The sequence below is a fragment of the Cryptotermes secundus genome, unplaced genomic scaffold (assembly GCF_002891405.2).
Source record: "Cryptotermes secundus unplaced genomic scaffold, Csec_1.0 scaffold967, whole genome shotgun sequence".
In the NCBI taxonomy this organism is placed as follows: domain Eukaryota; kingdom Metazoa; phylum Arthropoda; class Insecta; order Blattodea; family Kalotermitidae; genus Cryptotermes; species Cryptotermes secundus.
In genome coordinates, this window is record NW_019731236.1 from 683,891 (window position 1) to 710,811 (window position 26,921).

At 42.6% G+C, this 26,921-nt stretch overlaps 2 protein-coding genes across 2 annotated transcripts in view; one reads left to right on the plus strand and one right to left on the minus strand.

Moving 5' to 3' along the window:
* LOC111866638 overlaps positions 1–26,921 on the plus strand; it is a 126,675-nt gene that overhangs the window by 46,760 nt on the left and 52,994 nt on the right. Inside the window, exon 2 of the mRNA XM_023855778.2 lies at positions 22,040–22,147. The gene's annotated coding sequence lies outside the window, so the exon portion shown is untranslated. The remainder of the gene's footprint in view (positions 1–22,039; positions 22,148–26,921) is intronic.
* LOC111866640 (lysozyme) lies at positions 469–25,929 on the minus strand. Its single transcript, XM_023855779.1, has 5 exons — positions 25,863–25,929; positions 11,538–11,700; positions 3,784–3,875; positions 1,961–2,024; positions 469–694 (listed from the first exon to the last, which is right to left on the minus strand). Exons 2-5 carry the CDS (start codon positions 11,674–11,676, stop codon positions 555–557), a joined length of 435 nt encoding a protein of 144 aa, XP_023711547.1. The 5' UTR covers positions 11,677–11,700; positions 25,863–25,929; the 3' UTR covers positions 469–554.

Below are 26,921 nucleotides of genomic sequence, written 5' to 3' on the forward strand. Positions count from 1 at the left end.
CTTCATAACTTGTACTCTTCTCCAAGTATAATTAGAATGATCAAGTCAAGGAGGATAAGGTGGATAGGACATGTAGCACGAATGTGGGAGACGAGGAATGCATATAGGATATTGGCGTGAAAGCCAGAAAGAAAGATCCCACTGGGAAGACCAAGGCGTAGGTGGGTGGACAATATTAAAAAGGATCTTAGAGAGATAGGATTGGATGATATGGATTGGAGTGATCTGGCTCAGCATGGGGACCAGTGGAGGGCTCTTGTGAGCACTGTAATGAACCATGGGGTTTCATAAAATGCTGGGAAATTCTTGAGTAGCTGCAGAATTGGCGGGTCTTCAAGAAGGGCTCAGCTCCGTGAGTAGGTAAGTGTGAAGGATTCAAATCTTCATATCACGCTGTCTTCCGAATCATCATCGTCCTTAGAAGGTAACTGGATAAGGTGTGAGGAGATAACAATAAGTACTACTCAGTAGAAGTTCAAATCAGTTTTAATTATTTCAGTCTGATATATAACAGTGAACTTAGTCACTCCTTTAACATCCTGCAGATGTCTAATCTAAACACTGCAGGGGGTGATGGCAGCCAGGGTCTTGCCACTGCACTTGTTCTTCCAACCGTACCATGCCGAAAAGCCGTGGACCTGGTAAATTTTTTTGGCACATGCAATGTCGTCAGTGACATCGTCGTCCAGAAGTTCTGCAGAAGAGGAAGATACTGTTTCAGTGACGGTGTTGCGGCCATGTTACAAGTGAACATCATATTCATAATTATCCGTGGCTTCAGTTTAGTTAACCGCCTCTGCTGTCTTGTGGTCAGAGTTCCTGGCTACAGATCCTGAGGTCTCGGGTTTGGTTCCCGGCCCTACCAGATTTTCTGAGAAATAGTGGGTCTGGAACGGGGTCCACTCAAACTTGTGAGGATAACTGAGGAGCTCCCTAAATTGGAAAGATAGCGGCTCCGAGATTAATGGCCGTGGGGATCCTTTGCCCTGACTACGTGACACCCTCTATCCGCTAAAGTTGACACTAACTTCATCGAAAAGTGGCGGTCTCTCGGTCAGTATAGTTCGTTTGCAGACTACAGACCACGGAGTTTATTTTGTTTTCAGTTTAGTTAAGTTACCAACATTTGGCAAGGTACTAACCTTGTATACTTTCGCTGAGGGTTACTGGCTACGGGTCAGTAGTGATTAAAGATGATGTGAAATGAAGGTCTTACTTGAGCGCGGTTTTGTGGACAGATATTCTTACTGAAGCCATACACATGAGGTTCGATTCTGAGCACTCCTTCACGACAGCCCCCTGCCCCGACTTTCAAAAGCGTTCTGCTACATCTCACATAGATCATGTGAAGGAGCTTATGTCTTTTTTCGAATTCCCTTACCGCTTTAGTCCATCACCAGAGAACACCAGAGAACATCATGTATTATGAATATATCACTTATTTTAGTTTAGTTACCTTTCAATTTTCTGAGATGAAAACATGCGACATTATCCCTTTATGCATGTCATTTCGAGTGTAGCTGTATAGCTATGTCCTCCATAATCATACATTGATTGACTCAGGCATTGAAATATATTTTTTAAGTTATAATGCGTAAAGTGGTTTCTTCCCCAAATTATATAAAAATTCAGAATATTCAGTAATATCTTCTTTCAGCATTATGCATATTGGCATCATTTTACTGTTACTTATTAAGACATAAAATAAGAAATGAACGGATACCCAGATCACTGAAATATTTTAAAGTGGTTCCAGAGGTTTGTGGACTGATAGCATCATAGCAATATGGGAATCTTCCTGCTTGCTTCTTGCTACTTGCTTGCTTACCATACCTTCCACCCAGAGGATGGAGGCGGTATGTTCCTCTGATACTTCAGCTATCTTCTACCAGACTATCTGGCGTAACATTCCAGGAGACAGTAGGCCTATATTTTTGCCGTTATAGTTTGGGGTACTTACTGCTACAGGCGATATTACAGTCTCCTGCCGGACCGTTGAGCCCACACCAGTATTTGCTGTTTACCTATACACAGAGGGAACAAGACAGATTTAGTGACACAAGCGACGTGCAGACTGGTATTTACAGGTTTCTGGCTTACAGAAATTATTAAACAAATGACGGAATCGTATACATTTCACTAAGTTACTTGTTCAACGACGCTACATATATCGAAACGATAAGCGTCGATTTTTCCAGATTACTTGTTTACATAGACAGATACTTCCGCTGTGTGCTTATACAAGTACTGTTTCAGAACTACAGTAATCAGGTTTAATAATTAAGAGTAATATACCGTTGGTTCAGTTAGTAAAGGGATTGGCTACAGACTGGACGACCGGATTTCAATTCCAGGTGGAAAATTGTGCATTATCAACACGCCCAACCCAAAATTCAGCAGATAATGTTGATTCTCTCTCCAGAGGACACAGAGGCTTCTGTCGAGGTGAAAATGGCGTGCTGCTTATGCACGGGGAAGCACTAATCTGTATGTACTGTTAATTTGGTAGTCACGTGGTCGATTAGAAACGTGACGTGAGCAACACAGTGACAATAGAGATCTGAGGCTCTCATTGCGGTGACTGTGACTGCTTCTTCTGGGATGTGATGCCATGTTAGTATGTTTCGGAGGAACCTGCTGCCTCCGTTCTCAAGATGAAAGAATATTTTTCTACTCTGATAACTTTGGCAGTAGATTCCTCTCAAATATTTGTACATATCTACGAAACTACACGGCGTCACATCCCAGAAGACAGCAGTTCTCCTGGCGTTAGTGAAATGTTGGTGAAATGCACTGATACTACGTTAATCAAGGCCTGCACAGTATCTGTCTGCATATGGCTCTACAGCCCTTTTGTTGGACCTTGGCCGTTTTTCACTTTCCTGGTCTTTTACACAGCCTGTAGGACTCCTTGAATGGGGGATCAGCCCTTCGCAAGGCCTCTACCTGCAAATGCAAGACAGCACAAACACAGAATAAACGTACACAGACATCCATGCCTCAAGTGGGAATCGAACCTAGGCTCCCAGTGTTTGAGCTGGCGAAGACAGTCTATGCCTTCGACCAGTAGTTCTCAACCGCCGGGCCCTGGCATCAATTGTGCTGCGCCCTCGTCTTATAAAAAAATAATTTACCGGACCGCGGTCTCACAAAGGTTGAGAACCACTGCCTTAGACCGCGCGACCACTGTAATCGGCGCCTGCGCAGTATGAATGATAATAAATAATGCAGAAAGAAGGCTTCTTTCTTCCCTCTTAGTAAATTCTCTTTTGCAATTCTATTTAACGTTCAATCGGTTTGCCTTTCTTTTAATCTGCCGGATATGTGGGGCACTTTGGACGAATGGGTACCCCGGAAGACCTATATACAGGACAACACAGAAAAGATCCAATATAGACCCACAAGGTGAATTTGGATTCTGAGTCTGTTTTATGTCACGACCGACGGTCAGTCGGCCATTCTGACTTGGAATAAAACACCCATCTGGGGCTTACGACTAGATTTCTATCACTGTCAGACCGTTGCTGGTCTCGCTGACAAGAGGACGGGTCTGTTGTTTACAATTGCTGCTGGCCCTTGCCAGCGCAGTCATTCTCATGTCCGAGTCCCATGGGACTCGTCACTATTTTTCACTGTCTCAATTTCGAGACTTCCATATTTGTCGCCTCCTGCGACTCGCAGGGCTACGGTTGAGGTATTCGACCCCGCCACCACACGGGGTAGATTTTGATTCGAACCTGCGACCCCCCCTTTTTATAGTACTCTGTTGTATGGTAGACTTACCTGAAAGAGACCATAGTCGTAACTACCGTTGCTGTTGGGTCCGCCTTTGGCTGCCGTATTCCCTGAGCTTTCGCTCATTATAAGACACACCCCTGAGGACACGAGGACATCGGGTCATGTGATGCTTGTGGGCGAGAAACAAGTAGAACACTTGTGCAACGACCCAGCTTGTATATTTGTTTACCTTCTGTTTCAAGAGACATATCAGGCTTTGCAGTTAAAATACTGTTCAGAATTTTGCCTTCTTGTGTGATTACTACATGTTCAAGCTAGTGTTCGCGTGCCCTGGAAACTTTTTGTCTTGAAAGAGTACAGGCTGAACTCCGAAACTAAATTAAGGATGGAATACAAGGAGGAGAAGAGAAAGTAAAGAAATGAGGCCGTGCCATAGCTCAGGCTTTTAGTCGCCGACTTCCCACCGCGGCGGCCCGTGTTCGAGCTCAGGTCAGGCCATGTGGGATTTGGTGGACAAAGTGGTATTGGGGCAGGTTCTCTCCGAGCACTACGGTTTTCCCTGCCAATTCTCATTCTACCGACTGCTCCACAATCATCATCTATCATTGAGAGCTGGTACAATAGGCCAGGTAGTGGCCGACGTACCAAGTATACACAATCTCATCCCACCTCAAGAAACTAAAAAAGTAAAATACAAAAGAATAAATTATTGTAGATATTTTGTATGGTCTTTACTCTAAAGTGTCTAAAATTAAGATCTAATGTTGAGAGCGTATGTGTTCATTAGGCTTCAGGTATTACCTTCGAAACGTATTTCGACAAAATTTAGTATTGTTACTCCACTCTAAAAGATGCGAGGTGAATTTAATTTTTCTTATTACATGCATAAGGCTCCTACTTTACACGAAACTCAAAACGAACTGGATCGAATTCCCCAGAATGGCACATGAAACAAATAATATGTACATGTACTTCTCCTTAATATACAAAAATATACAGTTTTCATTGCACGAATATTTTCGACGTGATGAATATTTAACTATTATTTTTTATTGCAATTAGGGTGGGACTAAGTCCCTAGTACTGCGGCCACTTCTGGGCTATTGTACCAGCCCCAGATGATAGGTGAGGGTGATTGTGGAGCAATTGGTGGAGTGAAGATTGTCAGGGGAAACCGAAGTACTCGGAGAAAACCTGCCCCAGCGCCACTTTGTCCACCACAAATCCCACTTAACCATACACGGGATGGAACCCGGGCCGCCGCGATGGGAAGCCGGCGACTAACCGCTTGAGCTACGGCGCGGCCCTAATATTTAACTAAATACACTGGAAAATAACTTTGCACTATGCAGTATGATTTCTAATGATAATAGCTTTGTAACGTGAGATTTTTATATGTAATAAATGGAAATCTGGTCGCAAAACCGCAAACAACTCTTTATGTATAGCCTGCTACTGTTTCTGCAGTGTCAGAACGTTTCTTCTCCGAAACCAGTTCACACATTTCATTAAAATTCGTTATGGGAGTCTGCACTAGAGTTTGTCAGGTAAATTTAATTTTGGTCCATTTGAGTAACTACCAATTTAATTGAAGTTTCTCAAAAAGATAAAGCTATCCCTGTAACAGGTAATGGAGGGCCATAGGGATATGAGAGGTCCAGGCTTCCACGCTTTCTAGACAATCGGCTCACACATGGTGGTGAGGTTGTCAGCCTTACGCGCCGGCCGCCCTTTACACCCCCCCAGGAAGATTTCTGGCACTCATTTCTGTTAGAGGCTGAGGCGATCCCAGGATCATAGTGCGGCTGGAAGGATTAGGTCAATTGAAAAAGTCCACCTCATTTGGACTCGAACCCGCGACCTTCAGGCTTGTAGCACGGTGCCTCAACCAACTACGCTACCGCGTGCCCCACCAAGTTAATCTGATTAAGAAATAAACGTCGCGTTAACTGTGTGATATATGCGTTCGAATATTATTACTCATTCTGTTAAATCCCCAGTTTTATGGACCCAGCGGTTCATCATCTTGTTCATAAGATCCCGGCAATGAATCTTGTTCTTAGTCGGTAGAATCCAGTCAATCGCCATAGGCTAATCTCTTTCCCCCATTGATTTCTTCATACGTGGTTGTTAAACCTAATGTTTGCATATTCCTTATTCATGTGAAGCTCAAATGGAACTTGTTCAAATGCTCGGACAGTTTTATTGAGACCGAACTCTTGTCTAATTTACCTCCTGTCAGAGCCTCGCCTTGCAGTTGCTAAAATAAAGCCCAATGCATGATGATGTTAGTTTTTAACATAACGCATTTGTGCTGGCTGGTTTTTGAATGAAAACTAATTCCTATTTCTGTCGGAGCCACTTCAACTCTTCATCTGACACTGTCTTCATCTCTCTTGCAGGATTTCGCACTTCAAGCGCTTTTCCACCTCTCAAAATAATATTTCGCTTGGATGGTTCAGCTACATTAAAATGCAAAGCCTTTTTTTCTCGATAATCTTCTGTCACTCCATCTTATGTGTCAGACTCTGTGAGTGGCTAGACTAGGGTATAGTATCGAATGGTAGGTTGTAAGATGAAGTGGGAAAGAATTTGGAAGGAAACAGTCTTGGTCTAATCGAGATATTTTTCCGGTATTCGCCTGGAGGAACTGACGAGAACGACGAAAAAAATTTTAGTCAGGAAAGCCCGTGCCCCAACCGATATTCGAACCGGTAATCTCTCAAATGTAAGAAGTGTTACGGCATGGGCTAAATTGCTCGGTTCTGGGTGCAAAACTTTCAAACAGAGAGGCACAACCCCACGGTAATGCAATTAGCTCATTCTGCACACCTTGTCTTTATGTCAAATGTTAGGTACGCTACTTCATGCAAGATAAGTTCACTAGCTACAACGTCCTTATTTAATACAGCTTTAAAGACAAGCGTGTAATAAAAATAAATGTCCAAAATTTTATAATTCTACATCACGTGAAATAAAGTGAACTCAATGTTGTGGGTGTATTTAATCACGTGGTACACAAATGAATCTTGAGGATACGCGCAGTTACCGACCTTAATATGCTGTACACACAAGAATGTTTACTGCTTCTGCAGTATGTCCGAAATAACGTACATTTCCCTTCACCGAAAATAAGGTAGGATGTATAGATCCACATTTTCTTAACCTCGGCAGTCGTTGGAGGTGAGTGGTCAGCTTCACGCCTCGGCCGCTTTACCTCTGGGGAAAGAGCCCCCAGTACCCACTGAACAGGAGGCTGGGTGGGCCCCGGAGTCGGTTTGGACGGCGTGGAGAGGAGAAATTTCTTAGCCGTACCGGGACAGAACTCCGACCTCTCGGTCATCCAGCACGTAGCCAGTCGCTATACCAATTGCGCTATCCCGGTTCCCAAGTAGGAAGTGACTTTTGAAAATAATTGTGACCAAAATTTGGAAATTTATCATGAAACAACGGTAGTGTGGTATTGCATTGCAAGTAGCTGTCTTTTTCCGTTTTTGACTTTGAGTTTCTGCTCTGTCTGAAGTCAGGATAAATTGGCTGGAGAGACTTCCGAGACCTTAACGTCGCTTGACATCGCGAGAGCACTTCTAGTGTCGTTCCGCTGAACCTACGAGACTTAGAGCTCTTTGTTTATTGCACGGTGTGCGGCAGTGGGATGTCAGGGGAATTGCGCGCGGACCATCTCAGCAAACAGTGGCGGACAGTTCGAGACACTTGCTCTTGGTCTTCGGAACTTGAGGCCGTTTTAATGACTGCAATCTCAAATTCTCTTTCAATGTCTATGCATTTTTGGCATTTTATATACCTCCTTTTTTTTTTGTGAAAAGGATAAAAGAATGCAGGACAGGAAGGTCAAGGCTGTCTGTCTCTTCGTTTGTGTGCAACATCCAAAACTTTTATAATGACCTCAATTTCATATTGGGGTCTACACGTAACGTTGTTGTGTGAAGTCTGTTATGGTCCACGCTGATTCAACGTATCTTTATTTTATTTATGGTTTATTTAACAACCTACCGCCTCTGTGGTCTAGTGGCCAGAGTGCATGGCTGCAGATCCAGAGGTTCCGGGTTCGATCCCCAGAGCTGCCAGATTTTCTGAGAAGTAGTGGGTCTGGAACGGGGTCCACTCAGCCTCGTGAGGATAATTGAGGAGCTATTTCAAGGAAATAGCGGCTCCGGTCTAGAAAACCGAAATTAACGACCGTGGGGATTCGTTGCCCTGACCACTCGACACCCTCTATCCGCAAGAGTTGGCACTAACTTCGCCGACAAGCGGCTGTCGCTCGGTCGGTATAGCTCGCTTGCGGACTAAAATTATGGAGTTCTGTATTTTTATTTAACGACACCGTAAGTAGCTCAGAATTCATAGTGTCGAATGGTAGGACGATCGGTGAATAATTACTCAAAAAATTTTGTCAGGATGCATCTAGAAAAGTCACGAAAAACCTCAGGACAGTCGGTGTTCCGGGCGAGATTCGAACTAGTCACCTCTCGAATACAAGTCAGAAGCTTCACTACCTGAGACGACGTGCTTGGTTGATTCTAAATAGACGCACGACATGAAACGAAAATCCTTTATATTGTATATTTTCTCGAAAACAATCGAATAATAAATACATACACGTTATAAAATGTTGATCTTAATGTCGACAGAACTTTGGCCAATGTAAAACGTTTTTCGAGCGGAGTAAATTTAAAGAATATAAAGAGAAATAATCCGAATCAACTTATTTTTATATATGTTTTATATATTATAACTGCAACGGTGCTGCCATCTGCCCTAAATGAATGCCAAGGCGATGTGATAAGGGAAGGCAAGGTTCACATTTCTATCTAAGTGCATAAATTTGCATTCAGTGCATAGCCTATGGTGGGTCGGAATTCATTTAATTCTGATAAATATTATAAATTAAGTAATTTTTTGGAACGACATCGACTGAGCAGATCTGTAAGCTTGAAGTTCTTTGATATGTTTCTGTATGCAGAACGATGTATCGAAATTAAATATAACTCGTGCATCTGCTTATATTGCGAATGAGGTACAGTTACGTTCAAATTCCTGCATCACAATGTGGAGAACTTTTCATCTGTACATTATTAAGAATGGGACTTGTAAATTGCAACATTTAATTTAACATTATATAACTAAAGAAATTTAATTACTAAAGATAGTTTTATTTTACATTTTACTTCGGATTTTAATTTTATTACATTATTAAATAACCAGTTCAGTTTATATTTTAAAACAAATTAATCAAGGGACCAACCGTTTTTTAATTTTATGGTAGGAAAGTTTCCAAACCGGTTATGGAGTTCACCCAAACTCCTATACAATTGGTACCAGGGGCTCTTTCCCGAGGGTAAAGCGGCCTGGGCGTGAAGCGACCACTCACCTCTAACTAGTGCCGAGGTCAAGAAAATGTGGATCTACACATCGACTCGCACGTACGCCTTCATGGAGTGGTGCTTAATTATTTAAGCTCAGGGACAACTTTACCTTTACCTTGTACATATACATGCATGGTTTTAAAAATAAGCTGTCCTGAAAAGACTATCGACCCAAGGAAAGAGTTGTGAGAAATGACAGATGAGTTCTGAAAGACTAGAATAAAAAAGTGGGACTCATGAGAGCGCTGAGGTCGAAAACATGTAGTTGAGTTAACTGCATACAAGTAAAAGTAAATCTATCCCTGTAACAGGCCGTGAAAGCCCATAGGGTTGTGAGACGTTGAGGCTCCCACATTTTTCTAGACAGTCTGCTCATAGATGGCGGTAAGATTGTCAGCCTTACACGCTGGGCGTCTGTTAGCTCCAGAAAGATTCCTAGTACTCGTTTGTTAGAGGCTGAGTCGACCCCAGGGCCATATTGCGGCTGGAAGCATTAGCTAAATTGAAAAAAAGAATCCACCTCATCGGGATTCACACCCGCGACCTTCCGGCTTGTAATTTAGTGTCTCAACCAACCACGCTACCGGGTGCCCCAACTGCATACATGACGAGGCAGAAAGACCACATTTCGTGATTTGTAATACGGTATTTGGGGCACATCACATTTTCTTTTTATATTAAAGGATATCAGGAAAAGTGCTTTAATATTTCCGTTCATTTATTTATGGAAACTGAAGGTTCACATGCTAAAACGAAAGCGTATTTCCGCCTATACTCCCAGTTTCATTAGTAATGAGACCACGCCCTGGGACCTGGACGCGACGGTCAACGAAGTTGAAAATGGATTCAAGTCGCCACATAAAGAGATACCAGTACGAACTCCGTATTGGTCTCCGTCAGTATAACGTTTTGTATAGGCGTATTACACGTTAAAATTTTATTATATGTTTTGGTCATCATCATGTATTATGCATTCCTCTTAGCTTGATTGTTCCGTCTCTAAGGCCAATGCTATGTTTGATATATTTAATTGTGGTTCTTTCACATTGAAATCTAATGTACTATATATATCTTTCATTAAAGTGTTAAACATTGACATGCTCTGCATGATGATACTGAATTGCTGCCGGAAGCAGCGTCATCAGCAGCGACTTGAAGCACAGAGCAAATGATGCTCGAGATGGTTCAAGTTCGTATAGCAACAGGCGTGACCAGAGTGGTTTGAACGGCTGCTGTACTGCGATGTGGAAAGCAAATGGAAAAACTACCACATTATCACTTTTCCTGGATAGTCTCTTTCCAAAAACAGAAGATCGCATTAAGTGGAGGAACTGTTTTGGGAGAGACTGTGGACCTGTCATCTGACAGATTACTATTGAATTGAATTGAATTTGATGGATTTGTTTAGGTTAATTTTGCGGTGTTTATATATGTTTGGTGCTTCGTAACTTATACTCTTCTCCAATCGTAGCTAGAATGATCAAGTCAAGTAGGGTGAGATGGACAGGGCGTGTAGCACGAATTGTGTGGTAGAGGAATTTACATAGGATATTGGTGGGAAAGCCAGAAGGAAAGAACTGCTTGGAAGACCAAGACGTAGGTGGGTGAACAATATTAAAATGGATCTTTGGGAGATAGGAATGGGATGGTATGGTATGGATTAGTATGATCTGGCTCAGAAAAGGGGCAGTGGAGGGCTCTTATGAACACGGCAATGAACCCTCGGGTTCTATAAAATGCTGAGAAATTCTTGAGTAGCTGCACAATTGGTGGCTTCTCAAGATGAGCTCAACTCCATGAGTGAGTATATTTATTTGGTCTCTATTGGGCGTCTGGTTGTGTTTGTTATGTTGTTGCTCTTAATGTTGTTTCTGGTTGTGATCTGTATTGGTGAGTATTGCGCCGTGGAGATTATTTATGTGGAAGTGGTCTGTTTCCGTATTATGCGCCAGAAATTTTAAATATAATAACTTATTATTAGAAAATATATAAATTATATTCTTTTAAATTATTACTTTCATTTGCTTTATTGGTATAACATCACGCCGCACAATGAAGCAGGAAAGAAACACGACGGATCTTAGATCGAAGATGGATTAAAACTTTTATTTGGGGGGGGGCGCTGAAGAGGTTGTTGCAAAGTACGGCGAACCGGACACTCTCGCTAGAAAATTTCTGTGCCTACTAAATAGCTATTATTTTTATGTACTAACATGACATAATGTACATGTACCCAACTAATTCCATGACGCAGAGTTCTCAAAAAGGCTATAATCGCTCCCTTAGCCAACAGATCCCTCCAGCCTGAAGTGACTGGAAGGTTCCATGAGGCCGCAGCTGGATCCTGTATGTGTACAACATACTTCCTAAGATCCTTTCTAAGCGAGAATCTATAAGCAGCTGGTCACTTACAGTCGGGGATAAGGCTCTTTGTAAAGCCATGGTTCTGCAGGATTGTGGCCAGTTGACACTCCTTGTAGACCTTGCCTGCTGCTGGTTCGATGATGGCCACCAGGGCCACAACGAGAAGAATCACGGTTTGGCGTTCCATTTTTGTCCACCAGAGAAGATGATGCTGCGAACAGATGTATAAAGTTGCGAGGAAATAAGTTATCTTTTGATCGGAGAATTTGTTTGATTGTAAGAGACGCGGTTTACTTTCTAGAGTTATCCGTCAATCGGCTTTCCTAACTGACTCTCTCACAGAGTATTACTCATGGCACTAGAAAACTAACTCCATATCGCAGATATTCCCTGAAGATGTATAATTACAGGAGCCGCCAGTAAATTCCCGACTTTATGAAGCGAAAAATTCGTTATCATATTTGTAGGATCCCGTCAGTGGAAGCTATAGTTCAGTCCACCGGTTTGTACTCCAGTTATCTAACATCCATTTTAAATATATTCTTCCATCTACGCCTTGATGCCTCCAGGGGTGTCTTCCCTAATCTGCCCCATGTATGTCCCCTATTTCATTGTGTCTGATTTAATAACGTTAATAATAGTATTAATAATGATGTTCGGTGACCAGTACAAATTATGAATTGTGAAGTGACGATAATAAGCATAATCATTATCACGTTGTCATGTATGAGTGGTGTGCGTGGCGAACAATAATGGGTTGTGTATTGAATGATTTGATTTATTGAATTTCTTTATAATTACAGTCAACTCTGCCAGCTCACAGTCAATGACTGCCTAAGACTCGCTCCATTCCTTTCTGGACTACGAGTGTCTCCTCTTCCACTGTGACGAATGACGAATGAAGGATCCCTTCCTACTGAGGTGAACGAACTCTGCTGAGAGTTCTCACGTGTCCTCCCTTTATAACTTCGGGAGAATCGACTTCCGCAACTGTTTGTTGCTATTCCGACTCTCAGGCGGTGTTTATCGAACCGTTGCCTAGCAGTGGTCATATTTGTCACAATATTCACACGTGAACAAAACTCGGATGGACAGACGCTACCTCCTCAGTACGTGCATATATTGTTTTCATCACTTCGTGCAGGTAATGACTATGAGTATGAGGGGTGAGCCATAAAACTGGCCCTCGCACTGCGACCTTCAATGGTCTATTGTGCTTCAGGTAATGACTCCAATGAACTGCCCGTGTTCTTGGCGTTTCAAATCTGTTGGTTTAGACGATATTGAATGCAGATGCAGGAATGCACACTGGCAGGTGTAACATCCGGGCAGTACAAATAAGGAGTGTGTGTATCAAATGAGGTGTGTCTCTGTAACTGTGTGTCTTAGGGGCGTACTGATGAGAGTGGTTTGTTTACCACACATAGAGATAATGTACAACGCAGCTGCAACAAGAGTCCACTGTTTTCCTTCTTTCAGGTGTGGACAGATTGAACACCTCAGTATTATTGAATGAATTTCTGGATTTGTTTCTCGCTCGGGATTCCGAAAAATTGTGTTCTGTTGGCAATAGCAGAAGGTCAACAAAGTCAAGGAATCCAGTAATGCTAAGCACAATCGTTTTTAAAATTCAACATATATTTGTATTTTAATTTTGATGTGTGGTACTAATTGCGCGAAACAAGAGTTTGTTTCGAAATCCGATCATGTAGAGCTGGTTTAACTAGTAGCGACGCATCGCGCCTTCTAATAGAAATTGTTTTCATTGCAGCATCTTCCTTCAGCTGTCGAACCTTATTCACCTCATCGAGAAATTCGCTGTCATGGAGCACGGGGCTGTACGATTGTGATGAAGATGCCCGCTTTAGGCCTGACCCAGTTGGCTGGCATCTGCAGAATCCGTTTATTGATGTTTCACTTTCACCCTTGTACGCCTGTATGTTCCAAGTGATATCGTTCTTTGAGATTATCGAACCGAAAGTATATATACGTGTATATACATACACAGCGGCCTCCCTAGTCTAAGGGTAACGTTCCCACCTCATGACTCAAGGTACGCGGGTTCAAAAACCCGGCGGAGGTCGTGGAATTTTTAAGGGCGGAAAAAGTCCTCCGGGAGGGACTTTAAGCCGTGGGTCCCGTGTCGTAGATTTACGGCACGTAAAAGAACGTCATGTCTCTAGGAGACCTCTGAGCTAAATTAGGCCAAAAAGTTTCCCGCCCAAGTAGTTTTCAATGCCTCCGGTAGATGGGGAAGTATTGGGTACCACTGCCAGAGGAGGGACGACCTCGCTGACAGAAAGGGACTAACTATTAGATACCACTGCCAAAGTAGAGGGTAGAAACCTTGCTGGCAGAAAGGGGCTGATAGCGAGCACCAGTACCGGTAGGGGATGGAGACAGTAGACAATAGACTATCAGTCGCGGTGCATGGGGAAACCCACCCCCTCAATACTGAATAACTGAATACATACATACGCGCGCGCGCACACACACACACACACACACACAAGCATACACCTTGTATATATATTTTCTCCCACACACGATATGTTCCCGGCCCTCTCATTTTAATTAACTAGTCCTATTATCATCATCATCATAAGAATTTAATTCCGTTTTATAGCTCTTTGTTGGACCTTAGCCGCTTTTTCATTTTCATGATCCTATATACAGACGGTAGGACTTCTTGAACGGGACATCAGCCCGTCGCAAGGCCTTTACCTACACACAGAACTACACAAACACAGAATAAACGCACACAGACATCCATGCCTTGATTGGGATTCGAACCCACGACCCCAGTGTTTGGGAAGAAGACACTTCACGCCTTAGACCGTGCGGCCACTGTAATCGGCTCCTCCTTCTCCACCTCCTCCTCCTCCTCCTCCTCCTCCTCATCATCATCATCATGTACAAGCACGGTATATATTGCTACTGTGTTTCATGAACGTGAATTTAGCTTTATTTCAAACTATACGTTTTACAGGTGTAAGATATACTCGTACTTGATTATGTTGTTGTTGTTATTGTTGTTGGTATTGTTGTTGTTGCAGTCGTCATCTTTGTCGTTATCATCGTCATCATTGTCATCATTCCACAATTTTCGTAATTACGTTTGCATTGGTGATTCATTCGGAGTTGTGTATTTATTGTCCTGTGCAGTGTCAGCCCTGGAAACCCGACCATGCAGAATTTCGCAGTCCGTTGAGCACGGGATTTAAGCTTGGAAAGTTAATGATTTTTTTAAGTGACGGAGCCAAAGCAGCCGCAATTCCTTACTGCTTTATGAGAGAATGAAACGTCCTAATTGGGTGCACATAAAGCTGAACGAACGTCAGTGTGAGTTCATGAAGATAGAACAACACGATAAAATGTCAACAGAAATCTTAAGTTTCTTAGCAAGACGAGGTTCATTAATGAACTGCACAGAAGGTACAGCGAGTACGAGAAGAGTCGTCGGATTTATTGTGCACGCATCCATTTTGTGCAGCTACAGTCTCTGGTCTCAGGTGGAAATAAGAACCGCAGCAATCCTGAATCAAAGTTTGCCTTCGGGTTGTGGCACCGCTTATCTTATCACGTTCTGACGATAAAATTCCACGTGTTGATTCCATTTTCAGATATTTTGATTCTGCTTCAAGAGCCTCCAACCATAATGATATTCGAGATCTCCTTAAGACTGGTCTTTGAAATAATTTTCTCAAACTCAGAATAGCTCCATAAATGAGCTTTATGAAAGTAATTTTAGTTCTACCGAAACTTTAAATTAGTAACATTTTAAATTAGCATTGTAATATGACAGCTGCATGTGAAGTTTGCTTCTTCCTGTCGAGGCATTTTCGAATTAGATAAGGAAGTGGGCCGCTATTATTTTAAAAGTGACAATAGGGTAATGATGTCCATTTACAATAAACGTTTAAAAAATTAACAAATTACTTGTTTTTGTAAGTATTAATTTATAATTGGATGGCCCCTATATACTGATGATACAACTAACGAAATGTACGTTATTCGGAGAAATTCCTGTAAAAATATTTACGAGTATTTTTTTCCTTGGAACTACAGCCCCAGTGGCCCTAAGCCTACCTCCATGAACTTCTCCGCTCACTTCGGTTTTTCTAGATCTTAGACATTTGGTAGGACTCCTTGGGCGGGTGATCAGCTCGTCGCAAGCCTCTACCTATACACAGACACAGAAAAACGCACACACTCAAACTAAACATCCATGCACTTAGTGGGATTCGAGCCCACAATCCCGGTTTCAAGCGATCGAAGACAGTACATGCCTTAGACCGCTCGGCTACCGTGACCGGCATTTACGAGTATGCAGTACGAAAATAACCTTCCTAAAGGAAAGTGCTGGTACCTGCGTAACTCTCTGCAGCGCAATTAAATAATATATTTTATACATAAATAAACACGTATTTCAACCACAAGAAACATTTGTGATGTACGCCAAATATACGAATAAACCTTCTTGCTTCAACAATTTGTATGTTCTGCTCAAGGAATTTCCATGGGCCGGCTTCGAAATCTCTCGTCATGATGTTTCGGACCGACTGGTCGATTCTGAAGTAACTGAAGATGTCAAATTAGCTGGGAAGATAATGAAGGAGTAGTGTCATGGACTCGGAATGGGGTTGGCCGTAGCCTTTTGACGTATCTTTGTCGTAATTGCCCAAATAAATTAAGGAAAACACTTAGAACCCAATTGGAGCCGGGATTTCGTAGTCGGTATAGCGACTGGCTACGGGCTGAACGACCGAGAGGTCTGGGTTCGAATCCCAAGGGGGTCAAGAATTTTCACTTCTCCATGTCATCCAGACCGGCTCTGGATTCCACCCCACCTATCCAATGGGTACTAGGGGCTCTTTCCTCGGGAGTAAAGAGACCGGGTCGTGAAGCTTATCACTCACCTCCAACAAGTGCTGAGGTCAAGAAAACCTGGTGCTACACATCCACTCCCCCATACGCTTTCAGTGCGTAATGCTTAATAAGTTAAGTACAGGGACAAATTTACCTTTTACCTTTACTAAGAACCCAACAGGAATAGCCCACAACTCCTACAGAAACGCGTACTGACAGTCCCCCGAATACAAGTGGAGATCATTGGCCCAACAACAGTCTGTTCGGTGGATTGTAATCTTGGCGATCGTTAAATAACATTTAGCGGTTCTTGTTTTATCACATGTCGCCTGTTTACTTAGTTAATAAATACGTATAGTTATATTGCATGTCTCACACTTGTAGTTATTGTGGACAGATAGTAAAATAACGCATGTTAGGACTTGCATGTAAATGACATAGCAACAGTCTCAATGCAGAAGTTGTGAGCGTGTCGCTAACTTAACTGTTTGCATAAGTACGTAGTAGAGAGATTTACCGAACGTAAGGCCGGGGTAAGCCCAACTGCATTCCTAGTAGGCTCACCCAATATTTACGCTTTGCAAACATCTCCGGTGAGATGGGAACGCCAGGTAGCGCATTGTAAAGTGTCATAATCAGCCACATTGAATGAGAGAATGAAACATTTGTTTGAATAGTAACAAAACGTAAGTGTTGCCCGGTTCGACTCTTGATCTGATCACTGGCTATCCCGAGTTTTTAGGTTTTTTTTATGTATTTATGTAATCTGCCCAGGCGTTCGGTGGGACAATATCTTTAAGGAGGCTACGGCCAATTCTTTCCAAATCCGTCCAATTCCGAGCACACAGCGGTCCTCTAATTCCTTCGACGCTAATTAATCTATGTTTGATATAGCGTCGTCAGATGAACACTTAGAAATATATTCGTAACTCACTCATGGAGCTGAGCCCTTCTTGAGAAGCCGCCAATTTTGCAGCTACTCCAGAATTTCCCCGCATTTTATGGAACCCGAAGGTTCATTACCGTGTTCACAAGAGCCCTCCATCGGTCCCTATCCTGAGCCAGATCAATCCAATCAATACTATACCATCCGATCCCTCTAAGATCCATTTGAATACTGTCCGCCAACCTACGTCTTGGTATTCATAGTAATCACTTTCTTTCTGAAGTTCCCACCAATATCCTATATGCATTTCTCTCTTCCCCATTCGCGCTACATACCCTGCCCAGCTCATGCTCTTCGAGTTGATCATTGTAGTTATATGTTTATAGCAATAACTTCTCAATATATTTAACTGTAGGTGCAGTTTGAGTGCATTATTGAACCTTGCTAAAACTATGGCATAGCCGTTACTGTATGGAGGCTGAACAAGAAGTTATGGGAAAAACTAATTGGGTACTTTTTTTGAGACAACACGGACCGCATAGAAACCTACGCATCTGATGATTGTTGCGTGTTTATTCATGTCGCAATAACGGTTTTATCGAGCCATTGCCTAGCAACATTGGGGGAGTACACGCACAGGCACAGAGCGATGGGAGGGATTTATGAAGTAAGCCGCTGAGATTGGCTCAGGTGCCATGAAATACATACCAAGTTTCATAAGTACTGGTTCAGACATTCAGAAGTTAATGAAAGGGGAAGGTACACAGACGTACAGACAGCATTGTGATCTCATGAACCTGCTTTTATTATTTCAGAACAAGGAAAGTAGGCTGGAAACGAATGCAAGCACTATGTTCACGGCCATGCATTAAATTCTGTAGCACGTGTAGTTCGGCCAGACGAACAAACTGCTTCAGGTGTCTTGTTTTCATAATGTTACATTGGAACTCACAGTACTTGGCCATGACTACCTCTGTTGCTTCAGAGAGATAAGAAGTAGCGAAGTTAGAGATATGTAGGCCCTATATATGTACTAAGTAACATGGAAACTGAATGGGAAATATACAGTACATATCTTAACAACTGTATGAATTGTATAACTGAAAGTTGCAGCCAAATTTCGGGCACGCGTTCCACGTATCAGAACATGTGTCCGGAAACTGTACTTTGTGAGTTACAGCTTAAAAAGCACATTTATAACAAGTGCTCAAGATGCCCTCAATGAGATTCAATGCGCGCGTCGAAACTTCCCATCATGGACCGCCGCATCAATTCAAAGATTCCGGAATAATTTCAGATAGTCTAACAGGCATGCACGATGCGATGGAGAACTGCCTCTCCGTTTTCAACAGGGGCTGCATGTACAAGGGGTTTCAGTTGTCCCCACATGAGGCCATGCAGTGGGTCCTCCTCTATATATCCATCGGTCATGATAGATGTTCCTGAAAACATCTCGCTCAGCATGGCTATAGGTGACGACAATATTCTTTCAGCTGTAACTCACAAATTAAATGTCTCAGGACAGATGCTGCTATGGGCATTTCTTCTTGTTTTGGTATGTGGAACTCATGCCCAAAGCGTGTCCGCACCTTTCCGTTACACTCTGTATAAAAGAACAAAGGAGAAGTTAGTAGGTAATATGGCGTGTGTGCTTGTGTATGCGTGTGCCCGCGCACGCGCGCTCGCGGGAGATGATTGTATAGTACAATCTAAACTTGACCACTGACTCTGAGAGTAACTAACTAAATTCTGTTGTGCAAAAGTCATGCATTTCAGTGCCACCACAGAATTCAGTCACTATAGACTATAGTCACTGGTTGAATGATGTGTGATAACTTTCTGAATGAGGATTGATCAGATGTGACAGGATACTGTATGGGCAGACTGCCATTCTGGATTTCTGGAACAAAGTAGACCTCTTCAAACGTACAGGCTTAAAAGACGTTAGTTTTCAGTTATCTTTAAAAAAAATTCCTCTTCGAAATTTATTCTTTTTCTTAAGAATAGTGCTCCCTGTCTCTGTCCCTGTGTAATCCTCGTGTTGCGATAGTTACAGCACGGCCATCTTACGGTTTTCTGCATCGCTGTGTCGTTCAGGCGGAAGATTCTTGAAGTTTATCGAATCTAGTTCCGCTGACTGCTACAGAATCGTCAGGACTGTAGCCTAACAAATTACAAATAAAACTTACTCAGCAGCAGAGACTGGTAATCTCTTTGTTGTTTTTCACGAATTTCTGGTACCTCTAATAAAAAGTTAAATTCACACTTTGAAGTTCTTTTACGGGAACAGAGCAAATTTGAAGTGATGTTCAGACCGCAGTATCTATGTAGGCCATCTGATCGATGTTGGATGATAATGCGCAAGCTTATCACCGACTTCATCAAATTACTGTTCAGTGTGCACACAGCGTTTCGATTCAACACCCTCCCCTTTGTTCTTTCATTTGTCTGGTAACGATAAAACCTTCGTTAGGCCTAAAAATTCTCCCTTCAGCAGCAGAGAGAGTAGCTGCTACATCTTCTGTGGTCTGGTAATGTTTTATTTTAAATTTTTAGGCTGGTATTCCGAATCCCAGCGGGAGAAGCCTCAGACTTTCGCCTGACGGTTCGACGGTTTGCACGAAACTAAAAAATGATCCAAATCTATAATGACAGTGCCAATGTTTCGATACCTGATGTGAATAAAATGCGCTCTTGAAACTCCTTCCGTGTGTCACTCAGGCCTATATTCCGCGTGTTCGGGTCTTATTGCTAAAATGGCACGTGTTGAGGTGACTGAGTTAGGATTTAAACAGGATTTGTGAAAATTGGAAAGTATTATTCTGTCACTCCCCCGAAGGTTTGAAGTAAAATTGAAGATTCATTTGCCAGGATAATCGTTCGCGAAATTCGATGACATGACTTTTGCGATAGAGAATCCGTGGCCTCATTGTTAGCTAAGTTACCATTGTCACGGCGATAGCATTTGAAGGCCGCTCGTCGGCAGACGTGATTGGCTGATTTCAGGAAGAATATAATGGCAGACGTGTACAAGAGCAGCGCAATGTTTAAGTTTGTTGGTACTCGTATATACGTTAAACAACAGCATTTATTTGCAGGTTTCCGTAACAGAGAGTGACTATTGTGCTGAATGCTATGGGGTTCCTTGGGTTTGGACTAAAGTGTTTAATTATTAGTTAGATGCTTCGTTCCTAACGGGGAACCAGACGAATGCATTGAAACTGTGGCATGAAATGTTTGAGTCACGACTTGCGAAATCTCATTGAAAAAGTTTAGAAGGTAGGTTTATACTGAGGTTTCATTCGTAGCGCCGCAAACAAACACCTACTTCAACTTGTGTGGTGGTTCCTGTACAGGAGCTTAATTGACCCTCCTTGTCACCTCCCCACTCTTGAAGAACAACTTTATCCATCATCAACAGAGAAAGAAGCCATCTTAGTTTGGTGTACTAGTGAAATATTGACTGAAGAGCACATTTCTTAAAGCTACATACGAGCTGTGCGAACACGGAAATCAAATAGGATTTCATAATATATTTACTATTTGAAATATAATTACATATTTGTTTTATTTATTTATTTTAGGATATTTACAATCTACTCGTAATGTACTAATACAGAGTAATTAGCAAATGTTAGGGCGTTGCGTGGCTTGTAGGGAGTACCATCCACTGATGGGTTATCCTCCCCTACCTAGAATAGGTCTTCTGGCCATTGACGTTTGAGTTTTCTGTTCACTAAGGGTTGGACGGCGAGTTCTCTAACTACATATGGAGATCTCTTTGTGCTCTCTGAGAATAAATTGATGAATCCAAAATTAATTCACTCCACAGACCATAGTCCTTGTTGAGAAGCTAACAGTAGCTTAACTCCTCATCGTTTATTGAACCCGACGTTTATCACCATGTTCACAACAGCCTGTAGTGCTTATCCTAAGCCAATTAATCTTGTCCATAACCCCCAACCTCATGGCATTATACAATGAAGGCGTATGGGGAAGTGTATGTATAGATCCACATATTCTTGACATCGTCATTAGCTGGAGGTGAGTGGTCAGCTTCACGCCCTGGTCACTTAACCCCGGGGAAAGAGCCCGGAGGTTGGGTGAAACCCAGAGCCGGTCTCGACGTTATGGAGAAGAGAAATTTCTCGACTCTCTTGGGACTCGAACTTCGACCCCTCGGTCGTCCAGCCGGTAGCCAGTCGCTATACCGAATACACTGCCCCGGCTCCTTTCCTTATTCTATAAGGGAAGATAAACGTGTGCTTGAGGTTGTGTCCCATAGTGTGTCTTCCTGTCTCCAGATATGAAGATATGGGCGAAGCTACGTTGACATTTTTATAGATATCCACTTCTGTAGAGTGGCTTTCATAATCTTCAGTTGACTATCATCGGTAATACCGGTATGGCTGGCGTGAAATCATCTGAGGTGGGATGACAGAAGCACCATTTACTCTAGAGTCCTGAAATTTACATTTATGTGCCGATGTGCCGACGAGTACTTAACCCTTTTAATGTTAGTGACCTTGACCGACACTCCTGAAGATGCTGTAAAGGTTATCGCAGTGTAAGAATTTCCAGTATTGCCTATAAAAGTGCACCGTCTCTCGACTTTCTGTGTGAATGCAATGCGACTATTTACGTATGCAGGGAGTGTGTTTAAAGAATAGATTATGTCTTGTATACATTTGTTGTTTTGATTAGCCTTTCATTGTATTTCTAAGTTTTCGCATACAGCTTCAGTGTCTTGTAAAAGAGTGATTCAACAACACGGAATTTCATTTTTGTGTTTCAGATTATAATGCAGCTAACAGACAACTGTAGAAGGGTTGTACACCAGGGACCTTAACTTTGCAAGACTTGCATCATGCGTACTGCATAGGCCAACTATATCTGAGCTTACGTGAGTTCGTAGAGCTTTTGTCCTTCCTGTTTCATTTATGTATTTAAGTATGTATTAAGACGAGACGTAGGAAGACCTAAAAGATGTTGGCAGGTCCAATTTTAGTCCTTGAGTCTGAAAGGGTAGAATGATTTAACCCAAGAATTTACTGATGAGAGGTATGCAAGTCTAGTATACTTATTTGTTTCTTCGTTTAGAAACTGACTAAGCGAGTAACTGTTTGATGTAGGATAGCAAGTCTTCCTGCCAAGGGTTGAACTGAGTACCATCAGAATAGCAAACATGACTACTAAAACTTATACTGCTCTATTAGGCTTTAGGTTTGAAAAATAGGGAATCAATGTTGCATGAATTTTTGAGGGAGCGGCGAAGTGAGACTTATGTTATGTGTCGAAATATATTTCTCAGGACTGAATTAGACTCTTACTATACTCGTAATGCAGTGATCTTGCTCTGCTATTGTGGCCCTTAAATTAAACATAACTACATTAAAGGTAAAAAGGTAAAGCTATCCCTGTAACAGGCCATACAGGCGCGTAGGGTTGTGAGACGTTGAGGTTCCCACATTATCTAGACATTCGGCTCACAGATGGCGGTAAGGTTGTCAACCTTACGCGCCGTCCACCCTTTACTCACAAGGAATATTCCTTGTTCTCATTTATGTTAGAGACTGAGTTGACCCCAGAGCCATAGTCCCTCCAAGACTAGCGGTTCTATTTTTTCAATCAGGATCAGAGGGCCTTTTGTAGTGGAGACTCAACATGTATCTCAGACTACGCCTAGTACTTAAATAGACGAAATGCTTACAGAGAGACCCCTTCTCTTGAAATAAAATGCCCTTATTCCATGCACGGAAAAATTACAAACAAAAGAAATTTTATAAACTTCTTTAGACCTTTGTGATCTGTGATTATAAACCTAAAAGACCTGGGCCCGAAATATTTTGGCGTATCATTGCTCTTCCAAATGGCGAAAGCTTAGATTCGAAGACGGGTGTAGTTTGTCCAAGACACGAATTTCCTCTGAGACGATGAAGCAGTTAGAGCCAATTATTCTGTGGATTTGTTACAGCAAGGTCATGTCTTCATTCCTGATTTTCGCTGGACACGACACATTAATTCTGTTGATGTAAGACTGCAACCCAAATGTTCTGGTGTGACGGTTTGCGCCACCAACACATACAAAACAACAATGGGTCGATTTTCTCACCAGGTTCATGTCGTAGCTTAATATTTTGTTGAAAGGATAATAATGACTTTGATATCCAATAAAGTCGCGGGTTAATTTCTCCGCAAAGGGTTAATTTAACATCGAACTTCCAGAGTATCTTGCAGTTTTCTTTCTGAATGTCTCTGAATTTCAAATTTCAATATTAAATGAACTTATTCTGCCTTTCGTATTAGGCCCTCTGGCTCTGTTTTCCTCTCAGAATTAATCTGGAACTACGGATCTGAGAGGCAGTTTGTGGGACTCCTTGCACAGGTGATCAGCCCTGTCTCAAGGCCGCCACCTACGCAGGACAAAACAGAGAAGGAACGCGGACACACATCCATGCCTAGAGTGGGATTCCAACCCACTATTCTAATGCTTGAATAGACAAGGACATCTCATGCCTTAGACCACGTAGCCACCGTGATCGGCCCGAATATAACAGTAATGTTATTAAAGTCTTCAGTACACAATACTACTACTACTGACGCAACGATGAATGCAATCGAAACTTTATTTAAATTTACCGTTTGTATAACAATAATNAACGGATCTGAGAGGCAGTTTGTGGGACTCTTTGCACAGGTGATCAGCCCTGTCTCAAGGCCGCCACCTACGCAGAACAAAACAGAGAAGAAACGCGGACACACATCCATGCCTAGAGTGGGATTCCAACCCGCTATTCTAATGCTTGAATAGACAAGGACATCTCATGCCTTAGACCACGTAGCCACCGTGATCGGCCCGAATATAACAGTAATGTTATTAAAGTCTTCAGTACACAATACTACTACTACTGACGCAACGATGAATGCAATCGAAACTTTATTTAAATTTACCGTTTGTATAACAATAATTCCGTTCTGTCTGAGGCATGAACCATCTTCGCCCGCTCGAACACTGGAATAAGGGATTCGAATCCCACTCGGGTCATGGATGTCTGTGTGCGTTTATTCTGTGATTGTATTGTTCTGTGTGTAGGTATCGGACTTGCGACGGGGTGATCCCCCGCCCAAGGAGTCCTACCAACTGTGTGTATGTTAAGAAACTGAAGAAACGGCCAAAGGCCACAGATGGATAGATGGATAGATGGATGGATGGATGGATGGATGGATGGATGGATGGATGGATGNCTCCGCTCTGTCTAAGGCATGAACCATCTTCGCCCGCTCGAACACTGGAATAGGGGATTCGAATCCCACTCGAGTCATGGATGTCTGTATGCGTTTATTCTGTGATTGTATTGTTCTGTGTGTAGGTATCGGACTTGCGACGGGGTGATCCCCCGCCCAAGGAGTCCTACCAACTGTGTGTATGTTAAGAAACTGAAGAAACGGCCAAAGGCCACAGATGGATAGATGGATAGATGGATGGATGGATGGATGGATGGATGGATGGATGGATGGATGGTAACAATAAGTAGACAAAGGAGTACTGGGACTTGTGTCATGAGGAAAATATGCCTCCTTTCTGAATTCTAATTATTAAGCACTACAAGCTGTCTTGCCGGTCACGGTAGCCGAGCGGTCTAAGGCATGCACTGTCTTCGCTCGCTCGGAAGCCGGGATCGTGGGTTCGAATCCCACTCAGGGCATGGATGTTTGTGTGCGTTTTTCTGTGTTTGTGTACAGGTAGAGGCCTTGCGACGAGCTGATCACTCGCCCAAGGAGTCCTACCGAGTGTGTAAGATATAGAAAAACCGAAGTGAACGGAGTTCATGGAGGTAGGCCTAGGCCCACTGGGATTGTAGTGCCAAGAAAAAAAAACAAGCTGGCTTATCTTGTAAACTCTTGGCCCGTCGAGAAACCGAAACCAAACTCGTTTTCACTTATCACACGTAGTGATATTTGACTTTATTATCCGGCATCTGTGAGATATGGACAGAGGCGAAGGTGAAATTGTCCTTGTGTTTAATTAAGCAGTACAATGTGAAGACGTGTGGGAGCCTGGGTGTGTAGCTGTACGCATTATTAATCTTGACCCTAGATTGGAGTGGTGTGCTTAATGTCCCAATCGCTTTAATCCCGTTGGAAGTGCACCCGTTACGCATTATATAGCACCCTGTGTGGGCCCCAGAGCCGGTTTGGTCACGGTCGCGAAGAAAAATTTCCGACCACTCGCAGGAATCGAACCCCACCCGTAGAAACTATAGCCCAGTTGAAGTAGGCGCGATAAAATAAAAAGTTTCTTCGTAATGATGTATTAATGAAGAAGCGCCGGTCACAATGACCACGCGGTCGAAGGTATCAACTCTCTTCGCTCGCTCGAACGCTGGGATCGTGGGTTCGAATTCCACTCAAGGCTTGATGTCTGCATTATATGCGTTTATTCTGTGTGTAGGCAGAGGCCTTGCGACGGGCTGATCTCCCGTCCAAGGATCCTACCGTCTGTGTATAGGATCAAGAAACTGAAAAAGTGGCCAATGCCCAACAAAGGGACGTGGAGCCTTAATAATAATAATAATAATAATAATAGTGAAGTAATCCAGAAGACAACAATCACTCACCAGTTCGATGGTACAGGTTGTACTGCTGAGCAGCAAAACGCACCCACCGTATTTATAGGTAGGTGATAAAGACAACACAGGTGTATGCATACATTTGCACACACATAAATTATTTTTAAAAACAAAGAAGCAAATTTTGCGAAAATAGTCTGACGCTGTCAATAATTCTGACGCGTTCGCTCCATTTTATTTCATTATCAGGAACACCACGAGGCATAGTGGGAGAGAATGGGACAGTTGGCTTCACAACGCCCATTCTAAACTCTTTTAGCTGTGATACTTAGCAAGTTGAAGCCTGATTAGCTCAGTCGGTGTTACGATTGGCTACAGGCCGGACGGTCAGGGTTGTATTCCCGGCAGGGGCAAGAGATTTGTCTTTTCTCCACAGCGTCCAGACCTCCTCTGAGATCTACCTTGACACCTATTCAACTGATACCGAGGGCTATTTCCGCGACAGTAAACAGCCGGGGCGTGAAGCTGACCGCTCATTTCCATCTATTGCTGTGGTCAGGAATGTCTCCTCTATGACACGTTAGCTGAAACCTAGGAAAAATTAAGTGGAAATTTACTAAATGTAAGTTAGGGTAAATGAACGTTAGAAAGAATGAAAATTATTTCACAGGTAGATTTAATTAGTTTAATTAAAAATTGAAACACCAAAATTTATTAAACTAATTAAATTAGATACAAATATTTGCAATTAGCCCACCGTCAGACAGTGGGGCTACTTATATTGCTTTGCCGAAGGTACAGGACGTGGTGTAATTCAGGCTGCTCTGTTTGTAGACCGATTTCTGAATCATAATGTGTTCATGTTTGTGCGCGTGCGCGATTGTATGCCTGCTGGAAAGTAACTTTGTAATTTCAAAGGACGGTTCCCAACGTTTTTTAGGTACCTGTTACTACCGTCTTCAGGACAGATGATAGAGGCACTAGGTTACTCCAAACCATTGAGCACCATGTACCAGACTGTACAACGTCACATCCCAGAATATCGTAATCGCAATATTCGTCGTGAGAACCTCAGATATTATTAACTTCGTTAACTATTAGTTATGT

Coding starts and splice junctions, on each gene's coding strand:
- LOC111866640 (XM_023855779.1), bottom strand. CDS start 11,676: ATGGAACGCCAAACCGTGATTCTTCTCGTTGTGGCCCTGGTGGCCATC. Junction 2,025..3,783: donor ACGACTATGGTCTCTTTCAG/GTAAGTCTACCA, acceptor CTCTGTGTATAG/GTAAACAGCAAATACTGGTG. Junction 695..1,960: donor CTGTAATATCGCCTGTAGCA/GTAAGTACCCCA, acceptor CCTCTTCTGCAG/AACTTCTGGACGACGATGTC.